At 47.0% G+C, this 17,726-nt stretch overlaps 1 protein-coding gene across 3 annotated transcripts in view; it reads left to right on the plus strand.

Moving 5' to 3' along the window:
- Nucleotides 1–1,688: 1,688 nt before the first annotated feature.
- Nucleotides 1,689–17,726, plus strand: part of CLASP1 (cytoplasmic linker associated protein 1) — a 183,794-nt gene continuing 167,756 nt past the window's right edge. For 2 of the 3 annotated variants that reach the window (XM_054829144.1, XM_054829145.1), the window contains exons 1-2: nt 1,695–1,830; nt 16,177–16,652. In XM_054829144.1, the coding sequence (XP_054685119.1) occupies nt 16,458–16,652 (195 nt within the window). In that variant the 5' untranslated portion in view covers nt 1,695–1,830; nt 16,177–16,457. Of the gene's footprint in view, nt 1,831–16,176; nt 16,653–17,726 lie in introns of all 3 variants that reach the window. The other variant, XM_054829143.1, reaches the window with a different exon arrangement.

Consider the following 17,726-nt stretch of genomic DNA (forward strand, 5'->3'; position numbering starts at 1 on the left):
TTTATCTCATTTTCTTGCTCAAAATGGAATGAGATGGTATTTTAGGTAGCAGAGAGGGAACTATCTAAGCTCTCTGAGGAAACTGTGCCTATAGTTCTAAGAGATTCAGCTGAAGTGGAATGATCGGTACTTTATTAATGTACTGATGATCCTACCCTGTCATCAGCTGCTGTTAGGAGGCTGCAGAATGAGAGAAGGGCAAACGCCTGGAGTCCTGGTTGCAGAATTGCCCAACTAGGGAGGGAGAGCTCTCAGCACAGGGGCTGTCCCTGCTCTGAGCGCACACGGACAGTAATGCAGGACTGGAAAGCCACAGTAGGTGAAGCAGAGCCGTTGTGTCTCTACCGTGGGTAGTACTTAGCCAGTTAGGGCTCTCAGGAGATTAGCTACTGCCCGGGGGGTGAGAACCACGGTAATTTCTAAAGCCAGTTTGTAATCACCTGCTTTCAGTTTGCACAGAGCTGGCATCCCTTTAAGCACTAATATCCCCAGCTTTCTCTTGACATCTGTGCAGCCTGTTCTACTTTTTAAGTTCGACCTACGCTGATTCTTTCATGCAAAGCAGCAGTTACGTATTGCTCTGAAACCTGATGGTGGAAAAGAACAAATTAGTGAATTTAGTATCATTTGGAAGGGGCTTGCCAAAAGCCATTCCTGTGCCAAAACTGTGAGCCATGAAGAAGGGCCTTATTATTTCAAGAAGTTATGACTGAAAAGGAACCATTTCTTCCACATACAGTTCTTCCAATGAGCTGTTTTGATGGCTCAGACTACGCGCTTGTTGGAAACCACAATGTTACACCACCTTATGGAGGTCAACTGCTTTCTGCAGCGCAGAGGATGAGGACAGCTGGGGGTGTCTGAGGTGAAATGAAGGTTCCCTACAATCAACACAAGAGAAGCAGTCATAAGCTGAGGGATGAAGAATGGTCAAATGTGTCTTGGTAAAGAGCCTATGCACAGGGCATTTGTTTCCTATTTTCACCTCAGTCATATAGTAGGAGCACTGCAACTCATTCCATTTAGGAGAAAGAATTAGTTGCTTTTAAATACAGCTTTGTAACTAAGACTGCACAAAACGCAGTTTCCCTCAATAGGGAAACGTTAAAAGGAGGGGCTATACACTGACACGCAGCTTCAGGCTTCTTTCCACACGGCAGCACTTAGCCCCCAAGCTCTCCTGGCCCAGTATCAGGAATTCCTCTCACATCATTTAAGCTGCTCACGACTTGGGCCCACCAGCCAGGAGCATGGTGCTCCCTGAAGCCTTCTGCGGAGGCTAATCAGTTGGGACTCGGCTTTGAGCCCCCCTCGCCCCCGCTACGCTGGACAAGCGCTCCTCTGCCTTCTCACAGCGAACCGCCCGGCGGCCCTGTCAGCCAGCCCCGACGGCTCCCGCCGCGCGGGCGGCGTCGCCATAGCGACCGAGCCCGCCCGTAACGGCCGCGGTAGGCGTGGCGGGGAGGTGCCGTCCTCGCGCATGCGCACCGCACACACTGACCTCACCGCCGCCGTGCCGGGGGGCTTCCCCCCATCTACCATAGAGAACTGCAGGAGGCGCGTCTTTTCTAGCCTTCGCCTCACACTCTATGGTACGTGCTGGAGGGGGGGTGTGTGCGCGCGCACGCGTGCTGCTGCCCCGGGAGCCTTCTAGAGGCGCGGGGCGGTGACGCGCCGGCGCGGAGGGGGTGCGGGTGGCGCATGCGCGCTGGCTCCCATTCTTCCCGTGGCAGCGGGGCGGGCGCAGCCATGCAGCGCAGCGGGCGCCGCCGCCGGCACTGAGCGCCGTCCGGCCCCCGCCCCGCCGCTGCCTCCTGCTGCGCCCGACAGGTAACGCCTGCGCCGGGACCGTGCCGGGCGAGGAGGGTCGCCGCGCCGGGGAGCAGGCGGGGGGGAGGAGGGAGAAGCAGCGCGGCCGGGGGCTTTGTGTGGTGCCGCCGCTGGGTGACGGCGGGGAGCGCGGCCGTGAGGGGAGCGGGGTAGGGTAGGGCAGGGCAGGGTAGGGTAGGGTGGGCGCCGCTGCGGCCGTCCTGCATGCGACATCGGGCGGGAGCGCAGCCCCGGGTCGCTCAGCGGTGTGGTTTGTTGGAGGGGAAGGGCAGGGCGGTCCGGCGGCGTAACGGCCGTAGCGGGAGCCGTGAGGTGCGGGGGCTGCCGGGGCCTAACGGCTGGCGCGGAGGCGCCCCTCGGCCTCCCCGCCCCTGGGGGCCGCTGGGCGCGGGCAGCCCGCAGGAGCCGCTGGGGCTGTGGGGGTCAGCGAGCCGCGGGGGCGGCCGGCTCCCGTCTCCCCTCGGGCACAGCAACGGTGCAGGCACCTCTGCGAGCACGGCTTGGGACCGTGCCGCCCGCTGGGAAGCGGGGCCGCCGAGCGCCGGCCGTGCGGGAGCGGGAGCAGCAGCGCGGGGCCAGCCCTGCGGCGGGAGAGGCGGCGGTGCTCGGGCCGTCGCAGGGCAGAGGCCTCGTGTGAGGGTCTCCGCTAGTAGAAGCGCCTGCTTAGAGAAGGGAGGTGAAGTGCAGCCGTGTTGTGTTCGCTCAACAATGCAGGGTTATGATAATGTCTTGAGACTCCGGTATTTTTAAAACCATCGTGTGATTTGGGTGGATCCAGCTCTTGCGTTAGGACCTTTTGTGCACGTGTTGTGCTTTATTTATATCAAAATTTTTAATTCAAGCAGGGTGAGGGCTGGAAGTTTGTGTCTGTACAAAGAAGTGGTTTGATCGCTAGACAAATCCTGCAAAAATGCTTTGGAGAGATGCTGGGTCTGAGTAAATAAAACGTAGTAAATAAAATTTGTCAGTGTGTTTATACAGGCCTGTATAGGCTATGCTTAAGGTGTTTTCAGTGTATGTGCCTTCACATATCTGTGGGGAAGGGGACAGCTTTTTCCTTCCCCACCCCCCCCTGCACAGCTTCTTGAGAAAGAGGTGGGAAACTGAGGCAGGGTGAGAAGCCCAAGGTTGTATGAGAAGCGTGTGGTGGAGTTGAGCAGAGACTTCCCAGGTGTGAAGTTTGTTCTGACCAGTAGATCTCTGTCCCTTGTGGGCTTATTTCATAAGTCAGCATTTAGTAAAGGAGATGAGGGTTAAGCAAAGAAGCATGTGCTGAGCTGGTATTGGGAGGGCAGAGATGTGGTCTCCATCTCAGTACTTGTGCCAGCATCTCAGGCAAATATGTTGGAGTCCATTTTGCTGCTGAGTAGTGCAGACTGTTTCTCTGCATCTTTTGAGCAGTTGCGTCTCCATTGCATCCACCTCTTGATGCCACCTGGGTACTGTTGAAGACAAACCAAAGTATTGTTACTTGATACCTGATGATGCAAATCCACCCATTAGATCAGTAGTTCCCAAATTAGATCTTGCAAAGGCATTAGAACTGCAACTGTTTGCTTCTGTGTGGGATTCTGAACTGGATTTAAAAGAGGTTGTGCAGCTGGAGAGAGGACTGCAGCTGGGTATGTCTGAGAACTTCCAACAGTGGTGAGCTTTTGCTAGAGCAAAGGACCACACCAAGTCCAGGGTGGAACTGCAGTACTGTCTTACTTAGGGTCTTCCTTATCATGGCAGTGTAGTTCACTGTGTAGTTCACGCTGCAGTCCTGGCGTTGGCAAAGTCCAGCTTTTGCTTATTTTCTCTGTTGAACCCTCTCAATTAGTGGGACTGAAGCCTGGAAGTTACAAGAGGGACAGAGTAATGACTAACTGTGTCACCCTGGATGATTCTCTCTGTATTTCATAGTTACACTTGTCTCATTTTTAAAAAAATTGCTGCCAACATAAATGGAATTTGTTTTCACGCTGATGTATGCAAAATTCCTGTGAAGTCCTTGGAATTGATCAGACAGCTTCAAAACTTTCTGTTTCAAGAAGAAAAATGCCATGAATTCTATGAAGTTAAACACTTTGGCCTTGCTTCACTTGGCTGATAACGTGCAGTGCTAAAAGTGAGACAGCAGCATGCTTGTGAGATGGAAGTGTCTCTCTAGTTCATGGGATGTTCTCTAGAAGGACAATTGCAGAGAGTGCCTATGATCGAATGAGCTAGTCCTCCAGTCATCTTTGAGGTTCTGTAGGAATCTTAAATCTGAGTTACAGCTTACGTGTTATGAAAACCAGATATTTAAACAGCAAAACTCAAACTGAAATGATTTGTTTCTCCCATATGTTAGCCAGTCCTTCCCTATCCATCAGGCAGTTTGGTCAGGGCTGTCAGTTGTTAAGAGGATGAGAGTTGATAGCAAGTCTGACCACTTCTATAATGAGTTACAACATGGGGAGCTAGATCTTGCCCTCAACACCTTTGTGTTAGGGGCAGGTATGCTGTGTTATAAGAAGTGTGAAAGACGCTGGATGTGAAATGTTCAGATGGATAAGGTAATGACCTCCCCCGCATGCACCTCCCCATTTCAACATACAGGCAGATTTTAGTGAGAACAATGTGGCTTTGAAGCTTGTGGACAGCCATTATGGGTACCCTTCTGGCCTCAGATGACTTTGGATCTGGCTCATGTGTCACCCTGAGTCTCTCATTATCTCAGGCCTTGCCTAGACTAGGGCTGGAAATCTCAGCGTGCCTCTGGATCGGGCTTGCTGCTGTTAACGCCTCCTTGGCTGGCAGTTGTAATTGAAGCTTACTGCTGGATTCTGACAGCGCACCTTCAAACAGCGCTTGCCAGTGCATTAAAATAATGCTCATAAGTATGTAAAGGTCTCTTAGCTGAGTGAATAAAATAGACTGGTTTTGTCTCTTAATTTGTTCAGACTGTGACTTCAGTAAACTGTAAGCAGTCTGACTGTGAGTAAAGGGTTGATGTTTGGCAGTGTTGTGCAGAACAGCCTTGGCTTTACCCCACTGTTTAATGGCGTATGCTTCATGTTGCTCTTTGCTCAGTTTCTTCATTTTCATCAACCTATGCAGGGTTGAAGTTTGCATTGCATGTTTCTTTAGAGCTCATTCAGTGTTTTGGATACTGCCTATTGGACCAACCTGTTATCTGTCCTCAAAGCTATCTGAAAGCCTGATGGGAGCTAGTGAAGAGCTTTGCACACCAGGGCACTGAAGAGCTAAACACAGGCAAGTTCCTTGGCATTCTGTGCTGCACTAGTGTCTGGCTCTGTCATAAACATGAGAGATCACTTTCTGTTCTATGGCAGCACTAGCACTTTTGCACCAAAAAACCCCAAACCAAAACCCAAACAAATTGCCTGGAGTTATAACTGTTCAAGTTATAGGAGGGCAACAAATGGGTTTTGTGGTCTGAGAGGCTGCAGGTGCTCTCCAAGAGATTTGATCTCAATTAATGGTTAGTGTTTGAGTTTATCTGGTTTCCTGTTCTGTCAGTTAATCAAATCTTCGCATGTTTGGCTCTGCAAGGAGGGAGATGTCCATTCTGCATCTAGAAACAGTATGCCAAGTAGGAGCAGCAAAATTAATTGTTAGAAAAGTATCATCATCATTAGTTTATTGGAAGTGAGTGGGAAGATTTAAAAATCTCTAATTTGTTTCCCCTGCCAGCAAAGTAAAAGGCTAAACAGCCAACCAGGCCAGTCCCTGGTGCAGCATTTCCATGTTTCAGGTTTAAGCTGGAGCCCTCTCTTTGCACTTTGCTTGTAGATGCTTTAGATTCCAAGATATTTCAGAAAGCCAAATTGAACCAATGATGATTTGCTGAGGCAAAGATCTGATCAAAATGGAGTCAGATTCTAACCTGTGTTTCAAGGTGATGCTGAGCAGAAGAGAAATCACAGGTATGTCTTTCTGCCTGTTACGTTGCAGGTGGTTTCTTAGCCTGGCAGTCTCTTAACTGCCACTTAGGGTTCAGCCCAATTCATGGTACTGTCAAACAAAACTCCTTTCTACTCCTCCTTGTCCTGTGCTTCCTCCGCCCACTGTTTTGTAAATCTTAAGCATAGTGGTGGCTTTCTGCAATCCCTTGCTGCCTGTGTTGGGGGATTTCTTCAGCCATCCGCTTATGTGTGGTTACAAATACCAGGCTGAATGGAATCTGCTTATGCCTGAGCACAAAGGGTAACCCTCCTTCCCCTCCCTGGAGCTGAACTGGTCCTCGGTGCTGGTTAGGTGCTTTCTGCTGGCCCAGTCAGCAGCTGAACTCCAGCTGCTAATGGGAGTTCTGACCATGGCCATGAGTTTTCCATGAGGGCTGGCAGCCCTGGAGAACAGAGGTAGGCAAAGAGGTCTGTTTTGTCATGCAGACAAGTTTGTGTTGAGAGCCGTGGGGCAAGGCTCGGAGGCCTGAAAAGAGACCAGGAAAATAAACTTTTTCCAAAACCGTTGACTTACAAACTGCTGCCATTGCATCCCATAGCCAATCTGCTATACGCTCCTACTCGAGTTCCTGTCTTGTTCAGTTTTGGGTGTCTGGCTTTTCTATCAGCAGCATCTTGGCATGGCTTGTTGTCACAAGTATGTGTGTAAGTCTTTATCTCAGAACTGGAGGTGCTTTTGTCTGTGGCCATAGTATGTGCTTGCCTGCCTGAGTTTCTTCTGTGAATTAACTTACCTGAGGTGTAGACTGCATAGAGTGGTTTTTTTCCCCTTTTTTACTCCCATATCACATACATTTTGTTAAGGTTGTCTAAAATACACATGTATGTATTGAGAAAATGTTGTGGGGTGCAGAGGGAAGAAATCTTACTGAAAGGTGCTTAGTTGGATACTCGGCGTCCCTTGAGGGCTTGTACCCAAGGTATTCTCTTGTGTATTATTTTTCCATTCCAATCTGTCATTTTACTGCTAGCACTTGTGTCTCAAGTACTTGCTTCCAAGTAGTAGTAGGTGGTTCTGGCTTGGACTGGTACACAAAAATGTACCTATTCCTCTGTCACTAACCAGTTATACATCTGTAGGGATAACAAGGTCCTGGAAGATTCGTTGAGTATGGAATTTATATCAAACCCACTGATCTCTTTAAAACTAGATTATCCTGATGTTGTACCAGTGTGTGGTAGTATGGGTTTTTTTTTCTTTCTGCAAGGTGTTATTTTGCTGTCAGCTCCCACTGCCTCTGGAGACTTGCTTTGCAGTGGCTCTGGGAAAGGCACTAAATTTCTACACTATTCCTGCCTGTAAAATATGAAGTTCTTGGTATTCTTCCACCTTTTTCTTCAACTGATGTACATTAAGAGATGCTTTCCATCTTCAGGACTGGCTAAATTAGTGATCTTAGCCTAACGGACTTCATTTATTGCAATAGAAATAGTTTACAAGATTGAGATGTGGGCTGTGAAGACACTTGTCCTGCTAGTGATCTGGCAAGTGATGGGCCACCCTGCTCTAATTCTCAATAGTGTTCTACTTCCAAACCTTGCTAAGCATTTTACCCACGTGAGGCTACAGGTGAAAGTATCTTCTTTTCCCTTTGCTTCCATGTTTTTGGAGATGATCCAATATTGATGCTGGATTGTGGAGGAGAGGGTTAGGATGTTACTCTGGAAAGCTTTGTCCCACACTCATAGCTGCAGTAGGAGAGAGACTGGACACCACCTCCATTCTTCTGGGGTGCATCATCACAGCCCTTCGGGGGACCTCATGCACCTTTGGCTCTGACACTTTGCAGAGCAGAGCTGGAAGTCGTAGAGAGCCAGTGCTGTGTGGTTTGCTGGCCAGGGTCCCACAGGTGTCAGAGCTGGAGTCTACAGGCTTTAAGGTAAGGGTAGATCTCCAGAACGAGGGAGAGAAAGGATATTTTGGTACGTACAAACCCAAAACCTAGGTACTATTCACAGGGTAAAGTGTCATGAGGATAGGTTCCCACCTAAACTGTGGTCCAGTAGGCCCCTAATAAGTTGCTTGTAGCTTGATAACTTGGATCCATGAATGAGATGCCTACAAGAGGGAGTCACACAGATGCCTACAAGAGCAGCTCCTAACACTGTAAGATTTTGATCTGCATCTCAGCACTCAAACTGTTTAAAAGGAAGGAGACCTTGAAAGCTCATTCTAGACTTGTCCTTGGTGTCAGACAAAGTTAAAACCAAACTAATTTCAGAGAGGGGTGTATTAGAAAAACAAAGGATGTTAAAACTCATCTAACTTTCTACCCTACTCTTGAAGGGTTATTCCCACTCTGCAAAGTGGCTCCATTAGTGTAGGCTATTGGGGTCACATGGAGGTGACCTGCAAGTTGTCTTGATTTGCTGCAGCTTCATTACTGTGGAGATTTTTTGAAGATGGATGCCTTGCTGAAATCAGTAGCTCTGTACGAGTTGTTCAGTTACTGAGGCGGCAATACAAACCTTTAGCCAAGGCGTAAGAATTCCTGTTATCTGAAGCGTATCTCTCATCTTACCCAGGGTAGGGTAATGTAACTTTCACGCTAGCATCTGTCCTAGAAGGATTGTGTGGGGGTTAGAAGGCCTTAGTTAGCTTAAGTCTTGGAAATCTTTCAGCCGTCTTCATTCTAGAAATCTGCCTCAGTTTTCCTCGTGGCAGTAAAGTTGTGCCCTGCTGTGGATTGGTTACTGTCTGTACTTTAAATATGAACCCCTTAATAGACCCCAAGCAAGTTTGAAGAACAGCTGATATTTAGCAGAGTCCTAGCAGGCCTTCAGTCAGACATGGTTCTTGTGAAGGCGAACTGCCTGCAGCAGTAAGGACTTTTATGAACACTTCCTTAGCATGGCCGGTGCTGTGGGAGGAGGAAGAAACCCTCTGTTGGAAGACCTAGTAATGTTTCCAGCAAGGAAGCTGCATCCACTTGGGCAGTGCTTCCTTATCGGCAAGGCTGTACTGGTGAGTACTAGAGGTGTGGTGGCTACTCTGTCTGAAGGCAGTTAAAATTACTGTATAGGCAGTGTGGAAGGACTCTCTGAATGAGGTGCAGACACAGCACATTGAGATAAGCATGGGGCTGTCCCATCAGCTAATTGGAAAAACATGAGTTGTCAGGCTGGAAATCTAAGATGCCATCTTTGGATTAGGAGGAGGCTCAGCTACAAGGCAACACTAATTACAGATGTAAAACGATCACAGTGATTGTGCAATATTAATGTATGCTAAAGAAACATTATTGCCTACTGATGGAGACAGGTGAACAAAAGGGAGAGCCCATCTATCTGTCAGTTGCTGGATGGGTGTCTCCTGCAAACTGCTTTTGGCTCAAGGATGAGGTTGCTTTCTTAAAGTAGGATGCTTAATGTTTTACTTGCCATCTCATTCTCTCAGAAGTTTTGAACAACTAAGAATACTTTGAGCTTAGGGACTGTCAGTACAGCTGCTATGTCCCTTGCTACTTCCACATTTAGGGAAGAGTAGGTTTGATCGAGTGCTTGGTGAGTGTCATACTTTGTAAAGGTTTGATACCAAATCCTGTCAGGGCAGGGGATAGCTATACTGGTTGAAGTAAAAATAGAGGAGAACAAGTGGACAGAGGGCTGAGAGTTTTTACCCTTTGTGCAGAGCTGCAGTTTGACACTGTCTTGCGGATGAGATCTCTGTCTAGTCTTTGCAGTACATGATTTCTAGGTGCTGTTCTAACTGCTCTGAACTTCTTGCCCAAGGGGGCTGGGCTGGCAAACACTAGTTAAGTATTTGCACTGCCCACTTGAACTACTGCAGGTTTGATGCCTGGTAGCTTTTATACTTGAAAAATTGCTGCATTTGGCTAGGGTGGAGATCTCTTGAAGGAGGAGAGAAGTTCTTTGTTGTGGAAAGTCAGAGTTCAAGGAAATGTCTGTCTAATGTACCTTGAACTAATTTTAAATGAAGTTTGCATGCAGTTAGGTCTTGAGACCTGTGAAGGAGACTTCTATTGGTACAACTGTGTTGCTGTGTTATTTCTACAACTGCTGGGCTACAGATAACCACGTACAAAAAAAAAAGACACCAAAGTGGTGTCGTGTTCACAAGTTAAGCTTACTGGCTGGAAGTAGGTGCAGAGATACCTTCAGGAAGGTGACTAGAAAGGTCTAGTTATTGTGTGGCACTGGCTCTTGTCTATAGTGATTGTGAGTGGCAGCAATATTTTGTGTCTCTGCAAGCTTGTGTCTTGAGGTAGCTGTGTTAGAGCAGTTGACTGGGGAGGTTGTGGACTGCACTGGTTTGGCAAACGAAGATGACGGTGAAACATGATGAAGATGGTAACTCAACCTGATGACTAGAGCAGAAGAGAGCGGGGCATAATTTTTAAAGTTGAATAACTATGTTGGAAGAGCTCCCAAATACAGACAAGCCCCCCAGGAGAGTACTGTTGCATTCTTTGCACGCAAGAAGATGTGTTCATTGCAAGAGGAAGAAGATTTAAACTTTCCTGTACAGTTATCCTAAGATAAAGTCTTGAGAATTGCAAATAATGCAGTTTCACTTAGGCTGGGCTCAGTGGAGTTCTAAGCACTGAAAAAAGTTCATTGGCTTATGTACCCAGTTTAATGTTGCCCCAGCATCTTAGTTAACAAGTATTTCCTTATTACTATTTGGATTGACTTACTCTATATGCTGAGCCAGTTGCTTTGCTGTGAATTGTACCAGCTTTTAGTGTTGTGGTGGTAGTATCTAGGCTGAGTAATTTTGGGCTGTTCAATCTTCATCAGCTTTCTCCTTTAAATTCATAATTTTCAGCTCCAAGCTGGCATTAAACCTCTCTAGTGGCTTTCTGCTGGATAGCTCTTGATGGAAAATTTAGGTGTTATTGGGAGAGGCTTTGACCAAGCACATAGTTTTGATGGCTTGTTAGTGAAAGAGTAAACTTTATTTTTGCAGTGACAGAGTTGGGGTGGTGGGGAGAATAGGTTTTTCCTCTTGGATTATCTTGTCTACGTGGTGACATTATGTCAGACATAGCCTAGCCTGTCTTCCTCGGTGCAAACTGCAAGCCTAGTAGGAGGAATGGAGAAAACCCATCCTTTGGGGCCTATATTCACAGCCCTTCTCAAAACTTGGGGGATCTCCAAACAGGACCTGTGCCACTGAATTGTTCGTTTTGACTTCTGCAAGACTGCATGCTTTTGTGGGAAGGTGTTATACTCAATCCTAGTCCTAAATTGTTTGTATCTTGTAACATGGGCTACTGGGCAGGTAGCCTGGGAGAAATACAGAGAAACTGTCTGAGCAGCCAGGGATCAGGTTAGGAAAGTCAAAGCCCTGATAGAAATTAATCTGGCCAGGGATGTTAAGGATAACAAGAAAAGCTTCTATAGGTATGTTATCAATAAAAGGAGGACAAGGGAAAATGTGGGTCCCCTCCGGAATGAAATGGGTGACCTGGTTACCCAGGATATGGAGAAGGCTGAGGTACTCAATGACTCCTTTGCCTCAGTCTTCACTGGCAAATGCTTGAGCCACACTGCCCAGGTCACAGAAGGCAGGGACTGGGAGAATGCAGAACCGCCCACTGTAGGAGAAGATCAGGTTCAAGACTGTCTAAGGAACCTGAAGGTGTACAAGTCCATGGGACTCGATGAGATGCATCCATGGGTCTTGAGGGAACTGGTGGATGAAGTGGCCAGGCCACTCTCCATCATATTTGAGAAGTCCTGGCAATCTGGCAAAGTTCCCACCGACTGGAAAAGGGGAACCATAACCCCCATGTTTAAGAAGGGACACAATGAAGACCCAGGGAGCTACAGGCTGGTCAGTCTCACCTCTGTGCCTGGCAAGATTATGGAGCAGGCCCTCCTGGAGACTATGCTCAGGCACATGGAAAAGGAGGAGGTGATTGGTGACAGCCAGCATGGCTTCACTAAGGGCAAATCGTGCCTGACAAACTTGGTGGCCTTCTATGGTGGGGTTACAGTGTTGGTGGATAAGGGAAGGGTAACTGACATCATCTACCTGGACTTCTGCAAGGCATTTGGCACTGTCCCGCATGACATCCTTGTCTCTAAATTGGAGAGACATGGATTCAATGGATGGACCACTCGGTGGATAAGGAATTGGCTGGATGGTTGCGCTCAAAGAGCTGTGGTCAATGGCTCAATGTCCAGGTGGAGAACGGTGACGAGTGGTGTTCCTCAGGGGCTGGTACTGGGACCGGCACTGTTCAACATCCATGTCAGCGACATGGACAGTGGGATTGAGCACACCCTCAGCAAGTTTGCCGACGACACCAAGCTGTGTGGTGTGGTCGACACGCTGGAGGGAAGGGATGCCATCCAGAGGGCCCTTGACAGGCTGGAGAGGTGGGCCCGTGCGAACCGCATGAAGTTCAGCAAGGCCAAGTGCAAGGTCCTGCACGTGGGTCGGCGCAATCCCAAGCACGACTATAGGCTGGGCGAGGAATGGACTGAAAGCAGCCCCGAGGAGAAGGACTTGGGGCTATTGATTGATGAGAAACTCAACACGAGCCGGCAGTGTGCGCTTGCAGCCCAGAAAGCCACCCGTGCCCTGGGCTGCATCAAGAGAGGTGTGACCAGCAGGTCGAGGGAGGTGATCCTGCCCCTCTACTCGGCTCTTGTGAGACCCCACCTGGAGTACTGCGTCCAGCTCTGGGGGCCCCAGTACAGGAGAGACATCGAGCTGTTGGAGTGAGTCCAGAGGAGGGCCACAAAGCTGACTGGAGGGCTGGAGCACCTCTCCTGTGAGGACAGGCTGAGAGAGTTGGCGTTGTTCAGCCTGGAGAAGAGAAGGCTCCAGGGAGATCTAACTGTGGCTTACCAGTATCTGAAGGGACCTACAGGAAAGATGGTGAGGGACAGTTTATCAGGGAGTGTAGTGACAGGACAAGGGGTAATGGGTTTAAGCTGAAGGAAGGTCGAATTAGATTAGATGTTAGAAAGAAATTCTTTACTGTTAGAGTGGTGAGGCACTGGAACAGGTTGCCCAGAGAGGTTGTGGAGGCCCCATCCCTGGAAGTGTTTAAGACCAGGTTGGATGAGGCTTTGGGCAACGTGGTCTAGTGGAGGGTGTCCCTGCCCGCAGCAGGAGGGTTGGAACTAGATGATCTTTAAGGTCCCTTCCAACCCAAACCATTCTATGAATCCATGGCATTTAAATTCTGCACGAACAGAAGTGGACTACTGCGACTGAGACTGTTCACTTTGTGTTTTCCAGAGTTGCTTGTGTGGGGAGCATCTGCCCAGTTGAGTTCACACTTGATGGGATATAGCAACCATATGCTTCATTGCCTGGGAGGTTCATTTTTTGTGACCTTGGGTCTTGGTTTTCTCAGGTGGTATTTTTTTCCACTTCCTCCTGTGAAGGAAGAGGGGGAATCAATAGACTTCCTAACATGTGGAAAAGCAACTTAAACACCTGTTGACTGGTAGAGGCAAGCCAGCCTGAGCCTTTCCTCTTGGCTTACTATTAATGTTTTCCCCAGGATTCAAGGTATTTCTGGCTCTTCTCACCTGTATGCATTTGGTGTGGTGTCATAGTGTATAGTGGATGTTGTTTAGACTACAGTCCTCAAGATTGACACAAATCTGTTCTATAGTGTGCCATAATTTTTATCCTATGCCTTCTTTCCCATGTTTAAAAAATTAGGAACTCAGATAAAATTGTTTATATTGGTTTGCTTAAAAGATTGTTTCTGTGCTTGTAGGCAGAGACTTAGAAACTCTTAAATGAAAATCACACAGAAGAAAGACTTGAAACTTTGAATGTTCCGTTCTCATGGCAGTACGGCCAGCTAATGGTTTCTTGGATGTGTTGGGACTTGTCTATGTGTGAATTTAATAAAAAATGGCTATTCTGTGGTAACTAACAGTCATTCACACCCTTCTGTAATCTGAATATTCAAGTTTAAGCAAGTTCCTTAATTGCTTTTAAAGTGGAAATGTGGAACTTTCTTCACCATGTTCTATCCAGCTAAACAGAAGACCCCCCCTTTTGAACATGTGTGCAGCTTCTGGAGTCCAGAAGCAAACCACACAGTGAACTTGAAAGGCTTCAGCTAGAACATGATAGCTGCTAAATGTCACTTATCTGCCCCTTCTCCAGTAGCTCTCTGCTAGCGAGGTATCCAGTGAAATGCTGCCTTACTGCATGAAAACCCTTCTGTTAGATCATTAGAGGCTCCTGTGTAATACTGTCTCGCATAACTGGAGCGCCTGCAGCAAGGAGCAGTACCAGCCCATGCTAGAGGGCAGGGCAGGGGCTAATATTCAAAGGTACAGACAGGGAGACTCAGAGGAAAACTTCTGTGCTTTTCCAATTGCTTGAAGCATCCCTGGTTTTTTGCCTGTGCTGCTGTGGGCAGTCGGAGCCATGTTGTGAACCATTTTGGTTGAGGATGGGAAAGCTTAGAACACTGCTTTCAAAGTTGGTGCTAAACAAAGTGAGAAACTGTAGCTTCAGCACTAAGGAAAGGCGTGGCTTTCCTCTAGTTTGGAACCAATGTCTCTCTTAAAAAGAAAAAAGGTGTTACTTTTAAGTATTGATTGGGAGGTGTTGACAATTTTAGAGTTTGAAGTCAAATCACCCTTGAAGTGACTTGAAGCAAAATGGTGAGAGTTTAGTATGTCCTTTAGACAGTTCAGGTTGGGGTAGTGGTCACAAGCAGTACGCTGTCATGGCACTGACTTAAAGCTGTAGGCGCTATGTGTGCAGTTGCAGCGAATGCTTCCTTGCTGCTCTGGAGGGTAAGGTTTTGCTGGTGAGGAGGGAGTTTAGTCTACAGGCACACACAGTCCCTTCTGGCTGATGGTAGGATTTGCAATTTGGATGTACAGAACCAGTTTTGATTGCTGTCAGCCAGCGGGATTTGAACTGGCTGCCTGGAACACAGGGACCTGCTCTCTGGCAATGCCTCCTGCCTGATGAATAAACAGTGCAGCCAGTGCAGGCAGCTGGGACGTGGCTGGCAGCACTTGTAAGGATGGGGAAGCTCAAGACCACAAGCCTCTGTGCTGCCTCTAGATGCTGTGTTTGGTGTTGGTAAGATGTGGTGGTTTGTAAGTCTGGCCAAGGAGGATGGAGGTGAGATAATGAACTGAAATAGTCTGCTGTGCAAGGTGTGCTTTTGTTCTCAGGCTGGGGTTCTTGTGTGCATCTCATCTGCTGTCAGATCTACTTTGTTTTATTAAGACTTTTGCGAAGGCCTTATTTGCTCAAACAGAAGGTATTTAGATTTGCTGCCCCAGTGCTTCCAATTGGTGAACTTGTGCCTCCAGCTTCCTTCCAGTTGTTTATCAAACCAGGTGTCTGCTCCACAGCCTCTTCCCTTGCTCTGAGCTTGACCTGCTTTCCTCATGCTGGTTGAAAAAGTAGGGCAGATTTCTAGCTTTAGATATTATTAGACAGGAAACAAAAAGACACTCTGGATTTTTATCACCCCCTCCTAAAAGAGCTAACCTGTGATGAGGGAGTGCTTCAGGACGCAGTATGGTGATGCTGGGAGCCTTGGTCTGTGGGATGGTGGAGGACAGGCCTGAGGTCTGCTCCTGGCTGCCTGGAGGGATTTGTTTGGCTGCAGATGGAGAGACAAAAAAGCTGCAGCTGGGTCCTTAATGAAGTCCTTAGGAGAGTTTCTAGGGTTGAGGAACATACCTGGACATACATCTGCTTTTTTTTTTTTTTTTTTTTTTTTACGCATGAGCCGAAAGCTTACTTCACACATGATGCTGTGCCTCTGAGTGGCAGCAAAGTTTGGCCTGGGCTTTCTTGTGTGTGGCCTTGGTTCTCAGGACACCACAGGTACAGTTGGTTGAACTGTGTGTTTACACTATTGCACTAGGCCCGTGCTGTTTCCTGGGCATGTGTAGTTGGGATATAACAGGGTTCAGCCTGGAAACAGCTTGAGGACCTAGTTTTTGAAAACTGCTCACCAGTGTTAGTGCTGTATCTTGCTGGCCAGCTGATGGCATTGATTCCTGACAGCCAACAGTCAAAACAGGATCCAGACGTCTTCCTGCTTTCACTTCTTAAAGCAGATGCATTTTCCTGGTGACTAGCTTAAGGATTTTGTCTCTACTTTTGTGTGAGTGGATGGTGATGGTGGTAGTTGCAATATTATTGATTACTAATCATCTCTTACTTAGTGACAGACAGTAAATCTGGGGCTTAAAACTTCTAGGGAACTGATGGGTAACTGCTATTGTAAAGAATAACCAAAGCTTTTTGTCCTGACCTACCTTGTCTGATTCCTTAAAATAGAACAATGCTGCTCATATCCAGCTTATCACAGCTTCGCAGCTGTATATGAATAACCTATTTTGTGACATGCTTTCGATCTTTTTTTGCTCCAGTCTTAATTTAACCTATAATACTGTTCTTAATTTCTTTCAGAATGGACTGCTGAATTGGGAATTATTGCAGACTCAACAGTACAGCACAGCTCGTTGCTTCGTCTATTACTAGTTATTTAAATTGGACTTTTAATATCCTGCCAGCTGCTGTTCACACACACATGGTGCATTGTTGCCATTCTCAGAATTGCATCTTTGAAACCCAGATCCTCAGTAACCTTCATCGAACAAAGAGGCGACCTCCTGCGTACGTTTATAGAGGGATTTTTTCAGACCGACTGCCCTCTAGTTTTCTTGCTGGTGCTGTATTTCTAAGACACCATGGAACCCAGTATGGAGTACTGCTTAGCGCAGGTGCTGCAGAAGGATGTTGGAAAGAGACTTCAGGTTGGCCAGGAATTGATAGATTACTTCTCAGATAAACAGAAGTCAGCTGATCTTGAACATGATCAGACTATGCTGGATAAAATGGTTGATGGACTGGCCACTTCTTGGGTAAATTCCAGCAATTATAAGGTAAGAGTTATCAGATGGAATGTGATTACAGTCAGAAGTTTCAATGTCTTGATCTAAGTGAAAGTTGTATAGTAGGTGTTCTATTATACTGTTCTGTAAGCTGATAATTATGCTAGATCAACCATTCTTGACCTGTTTCTTGGTAGTTGATAGCTTATACAATATTGAGGACTCAGGGCAGTAAGAATTCAGTAAATGGAGTTTTAATAAATGGATTTACATTTGGTGTTCATGCTTTGTGATAGCCTGGTTTCTTTGTGTATCTTGTTAGCTGGTGGCATGCTTTGATCATCCCAGTAGTTAGCAATGTTGATGATTTAATACCATATTAAAAAAGTTTATAAAACTGCAAAAGGCATATATAAACAGCAGTGTTTTTCACTGTCATTAAATCTTCCTAGCCCTTTTTTTTTTTTCCTATTTTCTGTGGGCAGCTTAAGTACAATTGATCTACTGCGCTTAGCTCAGGAAGGGTAGAGTGTGTGTGCACATGTTCTGTTGAGTTTGACAGTGTTGCAGTGAATTGATAGGACATGGAACTCCACTGCCCTGTTATCCCTGCCAAGTTGTTTTTATCTCCCTACAGGTCTTAGTGAGGAAGTCCTACCACTCCCATGTACTGTGGGGATGGGGAGGGGTTCTCAGCTGTGGCTTTGGAAACCTCTGTCCTGGTCCCTTCACTCTGACAAATCTAGTAGGGTACTTAAGCTGTTGGATGTAATAGGAAACTTTGTTTCGTTCTGATAAGTCCAGAAAAATCTGAGAGTTAAAGTTCCTACAGAGCTGAGCCTGAAGATAATTAACTGAAAGTTGTACTGGAGTTCTTTCCCGTAGAAGTGAAGGAGGGACTAGCTGTATAGGTTGTAAGTGCTCTGGAGCTCATTATCTTCAGATTAATTGAAACTGTTTTTAACAGAAACTTTGAGAAGTGGTTGTGAGATTGCAATGTATTGGTCAATGTGTTCTGCAAAGCTGCATTTTTCTCTTCATTTTTGTCAACAAGCAGCTGTGGTAGAAGCTGTTTGGCATGTAGGAACAAAAAAAAGCAACCAACCAACAAACCACCAAAGACAA

This window comes from Grus americana, chromosome 6 (assembly GCF_028858705.1).
Source record: "Grus americana isolate bGruAme1 chromosome 6, bGruAme1.mat, whole genome shotgun sequence".
NCBI classification, from domain to species: Eukaryota; Metazoa; Chordata; class Aves; order Gruiformes; family Gruidae; genus Grus; species Grus americana.